General features: G+C 38.6%; 3 protein-coding genes across 12 annotated transcripts in view; 1 reads left to right on the top strand and 2 right to left on the bottom strand.

Annotated features, from left to right (window-relative positions):
* Window positions 1–258: 258 nt before the first annotated feature.
* ostc (oligosaccharyltransferase complex subunit) lies at window positions 259–2,695 on the bottom strand. The gene is made up of 4 exons (XM_044020491.1): window positions 2,486–2,695; window positions 1,703–1,796; window positions 888–1,085; window positions 259–812 (listed from the first exon to the last, which is right to left on the bottom strand). Exons 1-4 carry the CDS (start codon window positions 2,622–2,624, stop codon window positions 794–796), a joined length of 450 nt encoding a protein of 149 aa, XP_043876426.1. The 5' UTR covers window positions 2,625–2,695; the 3' UTR covers window positions 259–793.
* Window positions 2,696–3,842: 1,147 nt separating this feature from the next.
* Window positions 3,843–5,870, bottom strand: rpl34 (ribosomal protein L34). Its single transcript, XM_044020368.1, has 5 exons — window positions 5,806–5,870; window positions 5,308–5,379; window positions 5,119–5,218; window positions 4,057–4,160; window positions 3,843–3,969 (listed from the first exon to the last, which is right to left on the bottom strand). Exons 2-5 carry the CDS (start codon window positions 5,370–5,372, stop codon window positions 3,885–3,887), a joined length of 354 nt encoding a protein of 117 aa, XP_043876303.1. The 5' UTR covers window positions 5,373–5,379; window positions 5,806–5,870; the 3' UTR covers window positions 3,843–3,884.
* Window positions 5,871–6,590: 720 nt separating this feature from the next.
* Window positions 6,591–15,885, top strand: part of LOC122766237 (sodium/potassium/calcium exchanger 2-like) — a 56,516-nt gene continuing 47,221 nt past the window's right edge. For 9 of the 10 annotated variants that reach the window (XM_044020939.1, XM_044020932.1, XM_044020938.1 and 6 more), the window contains exon 1: window positions 15,591–15,774. The gene's annotated coding sequence lies outside the window, so the exon portion shown is untranslated. Of the gene's footprint in view, window positions 6,813–8,116; window positions 8,238–15,590; window positions 15,775–15,885 lie in introns of those variants that run through there. The other variant, XM_044020930.1, reaches the window with a different exon arrangement.

Raw genomic sequence — 15,885 nt, 5'->3', positions numbered from 1 at the left:
TTGTTGATGAATGTGATGGATCTATGGCACCTCCTACTGGAGGGTAAATGACATTGGTTAAGTAGAATCTTCATGTTCATGTTTCAGTGTTGTGCAAGTGTCAGTCACAAGAACCTGTGCAGTGGAAATCTAAGATGAATTGTTTATGATAAATGCATACAAGGCCCTGTGATGGACTGGCGACCTGTCCAGGGTGTCCCTCGTCTTTCACCGTGATGGAATGGATGGAAATGCATACAAATGACAATGACAATTGGCTCTGAAAAGGACGATTTATTTTCACAACCTTGTACAAAAAAATGCATTTGTGGCGGACCTTTTCGTATCCAGAACCCCTCCCCCTTTACACAGTGCTAATCTTGATTTCAAAAAATGGCTCCATCTCAACAGTGTCAACTAACTTTCTTCCTGCTCTTTAGTGTCAGAGACCAGTTTCACCCACTGTAAATTGTGACTAGCTTCTCCCAATGAAATCAACAGTAAATGCAAGATTCCTCCTGATTCGTTACAGTGGTAAAACAGCTACTTCTCTGGGTCAGAGAGGTCTGCTAAAAAGTGAGTAACATTGACTTGTTGGTAAACACTGGTGAAAAGAAAGTAATTGAACACTATTGAGACACAGCCAGTGTGAGGTCATATTTCATTGGCAAGGTCAGTACATTCAGTCTATATTACTGATTACATCAAAAGGATGAGTTTATCCACAATTTTAGTTGAATCTCTGCTGGGCCCCACATACTGAATGTCATTGGTACATCTGAATTCCATTTGCTGAAGTGTGCCGTCTGTGTACTTAGCCCATGAGGTATCCTCTGAAATGACAAAAGACACATTTGTCAAGACAAATGTTTTTGATGTTTATTTTTGATAAATATGTTCAGACTTACGGTAGCTTCATGCGCATGAACACTCGGGCCATGAAGAAGCTGAGGAGGACACTGACAAAACCGATAAAGAGCAACAGGAAACGGTTGAGTTTGGGAATGTTCGGTGCATTAGAGCGGTCCAGAATTATGAAGCCCAGACCTCCCATTGTGAAGAGAAAGCTGGAGGCTAGTCCTTCCATGATGTATTGGCCATTAACCCTGAAAAACAAACAAACAATTTGCTGCTTCATCCCACTGCAGACCTGGGGTGAACATTCATTCTGAAAGATCTTTACAAATGGACAGCAAAATATTTTTTTAACCAGTCTGTGTGTAAAACATGTCGATGTGTTTATGTGTGTTCGAGTGTATCTGTACAAGTGAAAGGGAGAAAGATTGGATGTGCTGTAGTGAAATATTTCACATGGTTATATTATATGACTTTTGAGACATCTAGTACCAATTTTCTTTAAGCATATTTTTTTACCTGATGTTACAAATGAACACATTTTTGTGGATTAGCTTAAAAGAAATATCAAATGACGTTTCAGTCGACTAAATGGTGGTGTGAGTAAATTGTGATAATATTGTATTGTGGCATTTCTGGCGATGCCCTCCCCTAGTCAGCATTGTTAGCATGCGTTGCCAACCATAATTCTGGATTTGGGACATTTGAATTTTGCCTAAATAAATTCAAATAATGTTTGGTTTTGGCTGTGCAGGCATTCAAAAACAATTTGTATAAACAAAAAAAATCATATTTTTGACCAAAGGTATATCCATAGTGCTTGAAATGTGTCGAGATGCTTCATCCCATAATGGTGGTAGAGTCATACCTGTATGCTAAAAAGGCTACAGGCCGCTGGTGTCCATGTTCATCGGTCATTGAACCTACACTTGGAGGTTCCACAATAACATCATAGATGATACCTGTAGTGTGAACAAAAAGTGGTTTTGATTAAGAAGTATTAACAACAACAGGTGTTGCTATGTGCTACTGAGCAGCTCTGCACATTATTGTAATCCATTATAATAGAGTATCAAAATAGGCACAGGTTCGTACATTGTCCTTGTAGTTAATACTGGTGTCATAAAAACTGAATTTATACTGGAAGTCAAATCTGACCTATAGGGATATGCTCGCCCTGAAATATTTAATCAAGATAACATAGTATCAAAAGCTGTATTCTTACACACCTTTTATCTCCGTCTGTAACCAATAACACACATATAAAAATGTCATAACACAGCACATCAACCAGAAAGCCGTGAGGTAGCATTTTTCGATAGAGCATCAAAACCCGACACCCAAATGTTTATGTCTAACAAAATATTTAACATAACTAAGCCTTATGAGAATGAGAAAAATATAATGTTTTCTCCTCGACATGCATTCTGTTTGAATATGGTACTAGCTTAGCTGACCATTTACATTCTCGACCACATTTTTAGTCTTCAGTACTTGCGCTTAAGATAGCAAACTCGTACACAAAAACACTAGATGTGTGACATTACTGTCGGCATCACACGAAAACGACAAAACATGTAAATGATGAGCTGTTTTGATTTTTAGCTAGCCAGCTAGCCACAATTAACGTTAGCTTAGCAGATGCATTTACCTCCTGTGATGAGAAAGTAGGACACAATAACGACCGCATACACGGTCATAGCTGACGGCATGTGCAGCCATGACGGTTTCTTCAGTTTTATATTTGGACATTCCAGCACAGAAAACGGTACGCTGTAGAAAGTCTCCATGGTTTTCGGAACAGTACTACAGTAGCGATGCTGCCGATGGCTGAGCCCCGTCACTGCAGCGACTATGTAGACGTGTCCCGGAAGTACATGTTTTTTTTCCTACACCCCATCCTAATTTCCTTTTTTTTTTTTTCATTCACTTATAATTATACTGTTTCTTACATTGGCGAATTTCATATTTATGGAAAGTAAATTTAAAGTTGATACTTTATGAAATTTGATTTTGTTCCGTCCCATTAATGCGGTATCGCGTGACGTAAATTTAAAAGTGACAGTTCCCTTTAATCCGGGTTGCCATTTAAGTGTTCTTCTTTTAGGGCAGCAATAGCATGTATAATTTCCTCACGAGATACGATATAATAGTTGGTTGACACTTCATTATGGACGTTTTCATATATTTCTCTTCTTGATCTAGCCATCACGGCTACAGCTATAACAATGTGGTTTTAATGGGACTTCATGGAGGACTTTTACATCTATCTCGAAAAATCTATGTCCTGAAAAAATTATTTACGATATCAAATTTTGAATCTGATGCTACAAAAAACTAATACACAAGTCAATATTTTGACTAATCCTTGACATACACAATAATTGTTTGCCCAGCCACACAATGTTATATGGAAAATAACTAATTTTGTTCGTTTTATCAATAACAATGACATCAAGTAATCAAACTGGGCCAAATCCTCAAAATGATTAACTGTGTAGTAGTTTTGACTGAGGCTTTTTTATAGGTCTACGCAGAAAATGTATGTTTAAGTGGACATTTGTCCTTTACAACAGAAGGTGGTTGAGAAAATATCCGGTAATTAATATTTTCATCTAAGTACCAGCTGCTGTTTGAGACCACCCAGGGTTACTATGACCTGAACTTTTTTTCATGGATCGGTTCCATGCTCCAGTACATGTCTTCCTACATTACTCCATTAAAGGCATGTTTTAGTATAGCTATAAGTGCATTTTGTCCAAATCGGTCAACTTTATGTAAAATAGTGACATTCCTTTAAAAATCAGTGATGCATTTCTAGCAATGTCGCTGTTACCCTGATACAAATTAAACAAATTGTGTAATTCCTTCATCATGTCAAGGAAGTTTTGAAAAGCCTCTGCTCAATTGCAGTTTTAGCATTTACAAGTTTGAAATGCCAGACTTTGAGAGCTGTTCCACACACACAAAACAAAGCAAGTCACTAAGGAATACACCAAGACACTTAGTCACGTCTTTTTTTTTTTATTGTGGCAATACAAATACACATTTTACTTAGATTTCTGGCTCTGTGCCTGTGCCTTGAGGACCTTGACGACGATCTTCTGCTCCTCAATCAGAAAAGCACGCTTGATCCTGGAAATTTAAGAGTATTTTCAGTAAATCCATTAGTCATTCAAAACTTGCATCAGGATCACAGGTTTTGACAAGACTTGTATTTACCTGTCACGCACACACTTGGCACACATGGAGCCTCCATATGCTCTGCTGACGTGCTTCTTGGTCTTGGAGAGCCTCATCAGAACCTGAGGTCTAACAGCCCGAATCTGTAAGACAAAGAACACAGACACAATGAGAATAGTGTGATCATCCAAACAGTGTGATAGCATGTATACTGACAAACAACTCCTAAATTTTAAGCTACTCACAACCACTACTACTGGAAGCAGGTGCACTTGTGGCATGGCTCTACTTGTTCTGTTGAATTTCCATTAGGGACAGTGCCTGGTACTTTTAGTACCTTCTCTGGAGAGGTTCCAAGTGAGCTGAGCCAATACTAAATGTAACGTCGACAGACTGCCGACCACTGATAGTTATGAGAGTGGCGTCCAAGTTAAAGACAGAAGAATCTGCAGATATAATTTGCAGCAGATCTCATAGAAACCTAAGATTAAATCTGTCCAAGAAAACAAAATTCGGTCTATTATGTTACTCCTTCAGTTTCAGGAATGGACTTCCTGTCATCCCTTTGTTTCGATCTGCCACCTAAGATGTGGGTTGTGTACATGTATTAGAAAATGCCGAATACATAACTTAAGGTCTGAGAGTTTGCCACGGTACTTGGATGTGCATGTTCACATGGCCATCCTTTCAAAGCACATACAGGTCTCTCGTGCCATACTGGCTATTTGAAATACCCTTGGTAGCACATGTGCCAATTCCCAAACCAACTTAAAATAACTCCAGAGCAGAAACTATTAAAAAGGAAACCCTTAACATGAGTCATAATTTCAACTTTATCTCTAAAATGAGACATGACCATAATGTTAGCACAACATGCAATGTCTTGTTAATTGTGTTGCCTTCGGTCACACAGCAACACAGAACAGCCCTTAAAACAAGAAAATTCTCCATCAAGAATTAAAAATTTGCTTTCTGGCCAGCGTCGAAACGTAGAATGAAGCAGGAGTTTCACATGCACACAGGATTCAAACCTCCACCCTCACATCTTAGAGTGTTATGGAAAGCAAATGCCCATCGCGGAAACACAACAACTGTACTTACTCCACGCAGTCTCCCTGGGCAGATGCCACATGCTGACTTGGGGGCTTTGCCAACTTTCTTGGTGTACAGGTACACGATACGGTTGCCAGGTGTCCGGGACCTGCGAGATAGCAAGATGTTATGACATAGCCCCAATATTGTGCACGTTACGATACTGTCCATGCTACAGGAGTAGTGAAGCTCACTTACAGTCTGGTTTTGTTGGAGGTGGTGTTGTAGGACAACCTACGACGATACTTCAGGCGCTGCACCATTTTGAAGCTGTAAAGCAAGACAAAATGCTCTCGTTATTTATAGCTAATTTTGCTAACCTAGGATGCTAATTCTGCTAGCTACACGTATTGTCGGTGACTGACTTACATGTTGCCAATCATATTAATTATCACATTTTTAAATACCGACTTCAGCTCAATTATGCGTGTAAACAGTAATAATCAGAGAAGCTGGGAATCACGGCCATTCTCCCATCCAGCTCAGCCTTACACCAGCGGCCCCCGAGACTAAAACCGGCATGATAAAAGATGACCATAAACATTTCTATTCGCTACAATCATCACAATCTTGTATACATAAGGTTCTTCTTAAAAGTTACATTCATGTTGCATTGACCACAAACTGTCATAAAATATAGGATTGCTGTGGATTTTTAAACAATTTCGTGTCACAGGAAAATAGAAGCCGCCATACCCGCTGTCGCCGTAACCGGAAGAGGAAGGAGCAGGGTCGCGCGATTACGGATTAAACTTCCTCCATATTTACCACCGCTGCTGCCCCCTGCTGGTTTTTGCTTTATACTCCACACGTATGAAACAAAATATTGTCCAATTATATTCTCGGAGAAAGAAGAGACACATATTAATAAAATCCATTTTCGTGTTTGTGCAACAATGTGTGCATATACATTGTTGTTATATATATATATATATATATATATATATGTATATATATGTATATATTTTTAAAGCAGCAATACTTTTTAGGTTAAGTAACCTGTGCTGATTGTGTTTTTTCTTTTTCCTTTGTACATGTGCATCCCTCTTACAATATAGACATATATCTTCATTGTAAATAAAATCTACAAAATCTGGTAAGACTGTCTGTACCATTGAAGAAGAGTATTTTATCAGCTGTATTAGTGGAACTAATAAAGCTTCAGATATTTTGCTGTATTGCCTATACTCAATATTATATATTATACTACATATATATATATATATATAGCTGCATATTACATTTTATTGAAAACATTGAGTTGCAAGACTGAACCTTATTAAGGTCAGCAACATTTTTTTTTATCACACCATTTTGATTGAATAATTATGTCTGATGTAATTGTTCTTTCAGGATTACATGTAATCTGCTTCGTTAGTCGTCCAGCAGAGGGCAGGGCAATATATGTTGTACTGATAGGAAGTGACAATGTGTTGATCATGAATTATTTCGAGTGTTTGTTTGTTTTAATGCAAGTTTGGTTGTGAGGTTGACATGACGATGACAGGAAACAGCGGGATGAGTCAGCATTTTCAAAGACGTTAGTGAGGTTTATTCTGACAGGATTAAAATACAAGTAATAAGTAAAATATAAATAGGGATGCTACTGCTGCTGTAGATGAGCACACATGGCAGATCAACTTTACACCTTGTGATGAGTGAAGACGGAAGGAGAGAGGACGCAGCACTCACCTCTTATTAAAGTCAGTAAATATCGTTTACTTTATATATATTTATTTATTGTTCAAATCAGAGTTTCTCTTGTGTCAAAAAGTGTCCTACTTTTCACACTGGCAAGAGAGAGTACGTGTAATCAATAACATTAGTGATGTCCGACTTCCATTATTCATGTTACAGGGCTGTGCTGTTTTGATGGACCTGGTCGCTAATCAGTGTAATGGCGCACACCTGTGATTTTCCTGGGTTACAATTCAAAATATTTAACATGAAACTGAGGCTTATAAATGCAGAGGCAACAACGCTGAATAGTACATACGTTTTCCAGTAGATGTCAGCAGTGCCATGTATACATAAATGTCATAATTATAAGTATTTAAAAGAAGAAAAAAAAAGCTGGTTGGTTACAGACTACACAGTGTGAGTTGTGGCTGTTTTTTACTGATATACCTTTTATGCAAACGTTCGCCTTCAAGTTTTGTTACTGTAAACATGGTTGTTCCTCGAATTTCTTCAATATTTTTCTAACTTGAATGTTTGAGTCGAGGGAAAAATCTCTCACGCTCGCTTTTTCGGTGTCTTGGTTGATGAGAAATTGAACTGGAAAAATCATATCGATACCTATAATAAAGCATTGAGATCCCTGGGAATCATCAGCAAACTATATGATGTTTTGATTAACTTGATATTATACTCTGACTTATATTTATAAATTTCGTCTGCTGCAAAAAGGATTTGTAAAATTGGAAACTTCCTCAAACTTTAATGAGCCCTCAACTCCACTGTTCAGAAAAAAGGTTTATCTGATATAAACAGTCCACAAATGTGTGTGTTCATATATAAATGTATGTTTTTGCCTTCATACTTACCTTTTCTATATATATATATATATATATATATATATATATATATATTTATATATATTTATTTATTTATTTAAAAGCAAATCTGTCTGGTAAAGCCATCAGTTCTCAGTTCTCTACCCCATTTACTTGAAAGCCCATGAAAGTCTCCACAAAAATAGGAAAAGTTAGAAAAGTTACATAGTATATATATATATATATATATATATATATATATATATATATATATATATTGAAATGTCAGTATAAATGGAAACATAAGAATAAAACATGTTAATGAAATATTATTCAAGTGAAAATACAAATATTTTTCTAAATACAAAAAAAGACAATATGACCTTGAGATATATGAGAATGTTCTGTTTTTTTTTTTTGTTTCACATTCTATACATGTAAATGTAATATAAACTTAAATAAAATCTCTTTTAAATGTACCCGATCCTCTTTATAACTGGTGATGTCTGCAGGTTGAAGCTTACCCTACATGACCTGTGGAGGCATTGATTTAATGAAGTCCAGATGTGCTGTGACCTGGGATTAACCACATTCTTCATGAGAAGATTTGCACCAACTCCAGCCAACACTGAGGTACATATCATTTCAAATGTTTGTTGTTTTTTTTAAACATCTTTATAACCATAGAGGACAACTGAACAAAAAAAGCAAAATAATCAAATAGAAAACAAAACAAAAGTAGCAGGAAATGATAATGTGAAAATGGATAAATAAATTCAGCCTTATTAGTAGCTGAATTGGACCATCAATGCACGCAAAGTGTAAAATCATGCTTTTTTTTTAACCACTGGGGAATTTCATCGACCACTTGCTTCTTCCATGTTGTCTCTTTTAGCCTTTTATTGAGCAAAGACCATTAGGGCTGCAATGATTATTAATGGATCACTAAATTAACAGTCGACTAATTTTATAATCGATTAATCAGTATGAGTGATTTCTTTTTAATTATTAGAGCTTGTTTCAGTTTCGTAAATGTAAAAGAAATCAATCATTGAATGTTGCCTGAATATCGCTCACCTCACTCTTCCCTTCCAAGCATGTTAGCCTTCAGTTAGCATCAAAACTCACAAGGCTATTGCAAAAACATGGTGGTCCAAAATGGCAGCATACGTGGAGAAGATGCACTCCTGATGCAAAGGCCTCATACTGTAATAATAATAAAAAAATATACATTCATTTACACTAAAGAAATATCTGTATTTTTCTTTCAGCAAAAATGTACACCAGATGAGGTTAAACAATTAAAGAAAATATCAAATAATAAGGAGGACACCCTTGACGCCCACATCACCTCCCCTCCCCCTCAGTCCATCCTGACTTGTTAAAGATGAACCACATCACCTTAAGTGCACTTGTTTATGCAAGCCTTCCCACCCCCATATCTCCTTGGGCCTTCCGTGTAATCTGCTGAGATTTTAAACCTGCTGCTCCTGTTTAATAAATCCACTGCGATTAAAATAGGATTACAGCTCTGCCCTCGCTCTCCCAATGACATCAGAGCATGAGACATTTTTCAGGTTTTTATTTATGTTTTTCATTTGTCTGTTTTTTGCTCAAACCCACTCACTCCACCCACCGACTTGTTTGAACCAGACAGGACTTCTTCCTTGTCCTCCAAAATCTCACCCACCCTGCAGCCTGGCAGGTCAGCCCATCTGTGGGACTGTTGACTCGAGGATTAACTTTATAATGCAGCACACATCCTGAATCAATGCTTTCCTCCTTCACATCAGACTTCTCTATGACCAATAACGCCCAAAGAAAATATGCTGCAGTGTCGGGTTGTGTTTTCTTCACCCATAAAACCAATATAGTAAAATTACTTGCTCTTCCAATTCGATTATTTTCTGGACTTGATTGGTTCATAAAATATCACAAAATCAGTCGATCAGTGTTTCCCAAACCTCCAAATGATGACGTTCTCAAATGTATTGTTTTGTCCACAAACCAAAACAATGTTGTTTTTTTTGTTTATGAGGAACAAAAAAAATCATTTAAATTGAATCATTTTGGTCTGTGAACAAAACAGGACATTCAAGAACATTGGGTTGGTTTCCAGGTGTGAAAAACACTCAAAATTTTCTGACATATTATGGATCAAGCGATTATTCGATGAATCGAGAAAATACTCCACAGATTAATCAATTATGAAAATAATAAATAGTCGTAGCCCTAACTGTTGCAGCACGTAAGTCTTCTCAGTGCTTTATGTCCAGAGTGTAAAGCCATGCAATATTAATATTCAGCCTCCAAAGGTCATGTGGACACTGCACATGTTGTCCTGTCTGCTTTTAGTCATGTGAAATGAAGGCTGCAGATCAATAGGACTCCTTTGTCCTGTTTGTCCTTCTATAGCATTGTCCTAGGATGCTGTAATGCTGTAAGGTCACAAAAGGCAAAGATTGATTGGATTTTCTCTTTAGCTGAACTCATGACCCGAGCAAAAGAAGATATAGTTTTTAAGATAATGTATTCTACTTTATTACTCGGTGTAGCTTAACAGCTTTATATATATATATATATATATATATATATATATATATATATATATATATATATATATATGTATATATATATATATATGACATGAAATATCAGTGATGATATAAAAGTTTTGTGGAGGCAATCCTGATTTTAATTATTAGTCATGCACTTACCTTGGGACAGAAATACACAAGTACAAGAGATTAAAGTTGAACTGACAGTTAATGGAAAAAGCTTTATTTTCTGCAGTTTACATTTGGGTAAAAAATTATTTCTGCTTTTTTTTTTATTTAATGCTTTTATAGGGGAGAGGACAAAATGGAGGCAGATGATTTGCTGTGGTGACCCCTAAAGGGAGAAGCTGAAAAGAAAATGTTCTGGTCAAAAATCTGAATAACAGTCAAAGTTTGGTAATAATTGACATTATCAATTATAACTTTGGCTTCTTTCTTTTTCTTCATTGTCTTACCATTCGTACTGACTTTCCGTTCAGTTTATTACAGACATTTTCAGTCCTTGGGGGGTTAATCAAAATAATTTTGTTGATTCTCCTCATTTCCAGTAGCATTACTATGAGGTGGCCATTTTAATGAGCCATTTAGAATTATTTACTGACATGTCTCCTAAGTACAAAAAGAGAGTCAATGTTGAGATGGTTTGGTCATGTGCAGAGGAGGAATATTAGACAAAGGATGTTGAAGATGGAGCTGGAGGCAAAGAGGAAGACCACAGAGAAGGTAGTTGTGGTTGGTTGAACAGAAGAGGATACAAGGGAGAGGACAAGATGGTCCACTGTGGCGACTCCTAAAGGGAGAAGCCGTTAAAAGAAGACTGAAATGTCTCAGTAAAGAGCAATTAATGTTACCATTAACTGACCTCCTTAACTTTTTTATGTCAGAATCTTGACGCGTCCGACATCTACTTTGATTCTTAGCCTAACATTTGCAAGTTTTGTGACCCTTTTAGCCCAATCTGAACGATGAATTTTGTACTAATTGTCAAATTTACAGTACTAAAGTGAGATTGCAGACATGGTCAAACTTGTTTAGATGGAAATCCACAAATTCCAAAACAACTAATTATTGGATATTCCAATAAATTTATTGATGGTAAACACAAAGCACAGTAGAATTGTCAGGAACATTTTAATCCAATGTATTCATCGATGGGCCATGAGGTTGGTGTAGTGGTTAGCAGCAAAATGAACCGGGTTGGCGACGAGGTCCGAACAAGGGCCTCCTTGTGTGTGGCTTTTCTCTGGGTTCTCCAACTTCCTCCCACACCCCAAAAACATGCAGTGGTTAACTGGACTTCGAGTCTGAGAGTGAATGTTTGCCTGCGATGCCCTATGTCAGTTGGGATTGGCACCAGCGGCCCCGCAACCCTCATTTGGAAGATAAAGCAGTGGACAATTAATGAATGTATTCAGTGACAATAAATGTGAATTAGTCTGCATTATATAGTGTTTTTACTTGGACCTCCAGTGAATGCAGGGTCTCACTTTCACCCATCTTGTGTCTAATAAGCTCCAGCACTTAGTGATCACTGGATTATCAATTCATTAATCTCTTGAGAGCCGTGACTGCTAAAAATGATGACTCCCACCCATCCAGACAAAGGGCTGTCCCATACTGCTTTTGAACAGTCTTACTATGTAATTGTCCTTTTGTCCCGTGGAATCCATTGCCTGTCCTTCTTTGGCTCACTATTTACTATCATTGGTTCCTGTGGCCGGCTTGTTTTGCTGACTATATTTTTCTAAGGGGGCAGGTGGTCTGTTCAAGCCTCTTTGTACAGACGTGCTGTAGCTGCTGCTAATATGAGGCTTTCAACGTCTAATCCGGGAGCAAGTGTGCTTGAAAAGTCTCTTATCCTGGCACTCTCTAATTTCACCACTTCCAAATGCAGACAGAGCTCAAAAGCTTTTGGCATCAGTTATTAGTAAAATGGCAAATTTAAGAGAGACCACTCAATTCACTACTGCAGTCAATTGTCCTTTGCTCTTCACTGGGAAAAACCTGCTTGGTTATCACCATCCCTGCCGCTGCCCCCATTGCTGACAAATCCATACAACTATGTGGGGCACAATGGCTAGGATTTAGCTGTCGGGCCGAAGCAAAGATTGGCCGGGTGTGGGGGAAGGGGGGCAGGGCCACTGTGGAAATTTCTGTTGTTTTTGTCAGAGCAGATTTCAGACAAATCAAAACAGTCACCCATCCCCTCCAAATCCACTTCCTCCCCATCACCACCACCCACCTGACCATGGACAAGTCATCACTTTTATGCTGGAAACTTTGCCGAATGAAGAGGCGTGTGTGTCGGCCATTGTTAAAAAAGAGCTGACAGCCTCTCATTTGATAGGCAAAATATTGACTGATCTAATTTGAAAAGCATGGGGCCATGGGCTCACAGTGAATTTCTATAAAGATGATGTTTCCAGATCACAAGTGTATTAAGGCAGCTAATCGAGTCCGTTCAAACCAATCTGTCAGATATTGTGACAGTTGTGATCTTTTTTAATTTCACATTACTTGCATTGCCTGCATATTGCACATGTCAACATTCATCCATCCATCTTCTACTGCTTTATCCTCCACAGGAGGGTTGTGGAGGGTCTCAGCTGATATAGGGCGATAGCTGGGGTCACACCCTGGATAGTTTGCCAGTCACATGTCAACATACCTGGAATTAGTCCCACCTTTGATTTTAGATGATCTTTTCTCAGTTTTCTATTTTTTAAGTCAAATTTTTATTTGCACCAACTTTAAAGTTAAAGCTGCAGTGTACCTTTTGTGTACATTTTTGTTGTTGTTGATGTTATGGTCTAAATGAACAGACATATATTATAATATATAATAATATATCACCCTGTGATGGACTGGTAAACTGACTATCGCCTTATGTCAGCTGAGATCGGCACAGCAACCCCCGTGACCCTCCTGTGGAGGATAAAATGGTAGAGGATGGATGGATGGATAATAATATATCATTATTTGTGGCATCCTTCATTTTAAAATGTGTTGCGTCTCACATTACTGTCAGACCTGACTGAGGGAGCGTTTGTGTTTATACAACAGCAGTGCAGGAATGAGTGGGGGCAAAATGCTGATATCCTGTTAAGATTTGGTTGATGTTTCTTTGTGCTTTCAGTCACAGTCCCTGTTTGCTGTCATCATGCTTTACTACTACAATATGCTACTGTCCAAATCACTTGTGTGCAGAAAGGGAATGTCACCAGGTGACACAAGATCTATACTATATTCAAGATTGTGTGGAGCTGATTATTATTTTGTTTTTATGTGAACTCAGTTGACAATGAATTGAATGCAGACATATGTTTGCATATAAAAGTTACAAACCATACAGTTTAAAGAGAGTCTAAAATGCCGCTCATATTTGATGTAATATCAGGAATAACAGGAAACAATTTATTTTTAATGATGTAGGGGCCAAGATATGGAAGTGTAAAGGTCAAGTTTCAAAATTTTGGATCCTTTATTTCTTATAATGCAACTCAGTCGCACATGTAACCACGTTACCTTGAAATGAAAGTCCAGAATTTATGGTTTTGATGTGGGAAGTAGTGTCCACTGTATGCTATCTATGCTATATCAATTGGTGCCACCAATACAAACTTACCATACAATAAAAATGAACTTCACCGTCACTGTGGTTCACTGGAGCGCTCCCCTCTTTCCCAAGTGCATCAGGGAACTACAGTGGCCTTCATATACCAGAAAAAAGCTACATACAAACACTTATGGATAGGTCATTCATTCGTTGTGTGATGTCTACCATCCCCCACAGGAGGGTGGCCAGGGATGCTGGATGCAGGTCAGCAGTCTGCCACAGGGCCAACACACATTTCACAGCGATGGTCAATTTAGAATGATTAATTAACCTCTGCATGTTCTTGGACTGTGGGCGGAAACTGGAGGAAACTCTCCCACAGAAAGATCGGACCAGGTTGCGAACCTGGGTCTTTTTGGTGCAAGGCAAGAGTGCTCGCCACTGTGTGACCTGATAGTTAGTACAATCAGTTTCTTTCCTTTAGGAAACAATTTTGGTATTTATGATAGACTCATTTACATCTATTTGAAGATGTTTCATTGACATACATATTTGATGTTCACGATTTCAAAAATGTATTATCTGTAATAATAGAAGTTGAAGCCTCATTGTTCCCAGTTAGGTAACAAGAGACAGCTCCACTGGTTTGAGGAGAGGAGAGAGGCAATCAATGAGGTCAGCGAATCATGATTTATTATACAGCAGAAGAGCATTCGTGTCACACATACTTTGTCACAGTGTGTAGAGATTGTGTCTGTCCAACAAGGTTTGACCTATCAAAATGCAAAGTCGTTGGGGGCTTTGACATTGGAGATGATGCAACTGAGGGCGGCTGCAGGGGATGATGATTATGTCACACGACTGGCACGTAAAGTCTGTGTCCCCCCTAGCTCTTTTGAAACAGCAGTGCATAAAGACAGCTATAAATGTTAAAGGGATGAAGGAAACATGTTAAATTGAAATGCCATCACTAGCAGGAAATACCAGCTTCACTAACAATAGCAATATCCACAATTTAAATTTCAAATTACAGCCTGCAAATTCTGTTCTGTTCTGTGGCAAAACTCCGCGTAGTTTCGTCTTATGGTTTGTGTGGAATTGGTTAATTTCCTGGCAACCTTGACTGTGGGGAGGAGGAGGAAGAGGAAGGGGGCAACGCTCGCCGATATTTCTAATTTGGATTGCAGTTGGTACTTATGTTACATTCTTGTTGAGCTTTAGATGACAGGATTGATAGAACTATCATGAAGCTAGAGCAGCCTGCTTCTTAGCTGATCTTATCATTCCCCTCATAAGCTAATGTGCAAAAGGAAGAGTCCAAATATCCAATGGAAATGCACAAACTGTCATGTTGACAGTTTTGTTGTGTGTTGCTGTTCTTCTATCTATCTTGAGTGTATTCCATTGTAAACATTTATAAATATCATACACAAAAGCTGTGATCTGCTGCTCACAGTCTTATCTCAGAGAAATACACCCAATTACATATAACCTTGAAATGACCCCTGTGGCCCATACACGCACACACACACACACACATCAGCTGGAGCACATCCACCTGTTCTGCTGCCACCAGAGGAAAAAAGCATGAGTGGAAATAAATAGTTATTTTGCTGTGTAACCACGGCAACTCCTCCCTCAAATTGCAACATCACCATCACCAGCCCCCACCGCCGCGCACCGAGCGGGAGAGGATGCGCTGTCTGCTGCTCACCTGCCTTTATATAAAGCAGCCGCTTCACGTGGTTGGTGCAAAATCTTCTGCTACATTAGCGAGGTATTTTTGATCTGGTGGTGTTTTCTTTCTCCTTCTCTCTCTCATTGGGCACGGGAGGGATGATGATGATGATGAGAGGAATGATGCTGTGAGGGAGAGAGAGGTGAGCGCAGTTGGGAAAGCAGTTTTTTTTCCTCCTTCTTTCGCTCCAAAGCTCCTCCTCTGTCGTCGGTCACATTTTTTGCTCAATGAGAGCAGGAGGGCAGCGGAGATGAGGATTTCCTAATTTCAACCCGCTGCTGTGCTGAGTGAGCGGCTGTTTCCTCGCCTCTGTCAAAGGTAAGGCATGACAGTGTCCGTAGCCTCGCCGCGCGTCATGCGCCTCGGGTGGTTGTGGTTTAGCTGTTTGTTGTGAAAGGGCGAAGGCATCAGTGAAGGGCAGACGAGACT

Source organism: Solea senegalensis, linkage group LG3 (assembly GCF_019176455.1).
Source record: "Solea senegalensis isolate Sse05_10M linkage group LG3, IFAPA_SoseM_1, whole genome shotgun sequence".
In the NCBI taxonomy this organism is placed as follows: Eukaryota; Metazoa; Chordata; class Actinopteri; order Pleuronectiformes; family Soleidae; genus Solea; species Solea senegalensis.
This window is presented reverse-complemented; position numbering and strand designations above follow the sequence as displayed.

Bases quoted from the DNA above. Each gene is read 5' to 3' on its own strand.
- ostc (XM_044020491.1), bottom strand. From the start codon at position 2,624: ATGGAGACTTTCTACAGCGTACCGTTTTCTGTGCTGGAATGTCCAAAT. The intron at 1,797-2,485 runs GTAAATGCATCT...TTCACACTACAG, and splicing joins CTACTTTCTCATCACAGGAG to GTATCATCTATGATGTTATT. The intron at 1,086-1,702 runs GTATGACTCTAC...TTTGTTTTTCAG, and splicing joins GTAGCCTTTTTAGCATACAG to GGTTAATGGCCAATACATCA.
- rpl34 (XM_044020368.1), bottom strand. From the start codon at position 5,372: ATGGTGCAGCGCCTGAAGTATCGTCGTAGGTTGTCCTACAACACCACC. The intron at 5,219-5,307 runs GTAAGTGAGCTT...GCTATCTCGCAG, and splicing joins ACCTCCAACAAAACCAGACT to GTCCCGGACACCTGGCAACC. The intron at 4,161-5,118 runs GTAAGTACAGTT...TTTGTCTTACAG, and splicing joins GCCCAGGGAGACTGCGTGGA to ATTCGGGCTGTTAGACCTCA.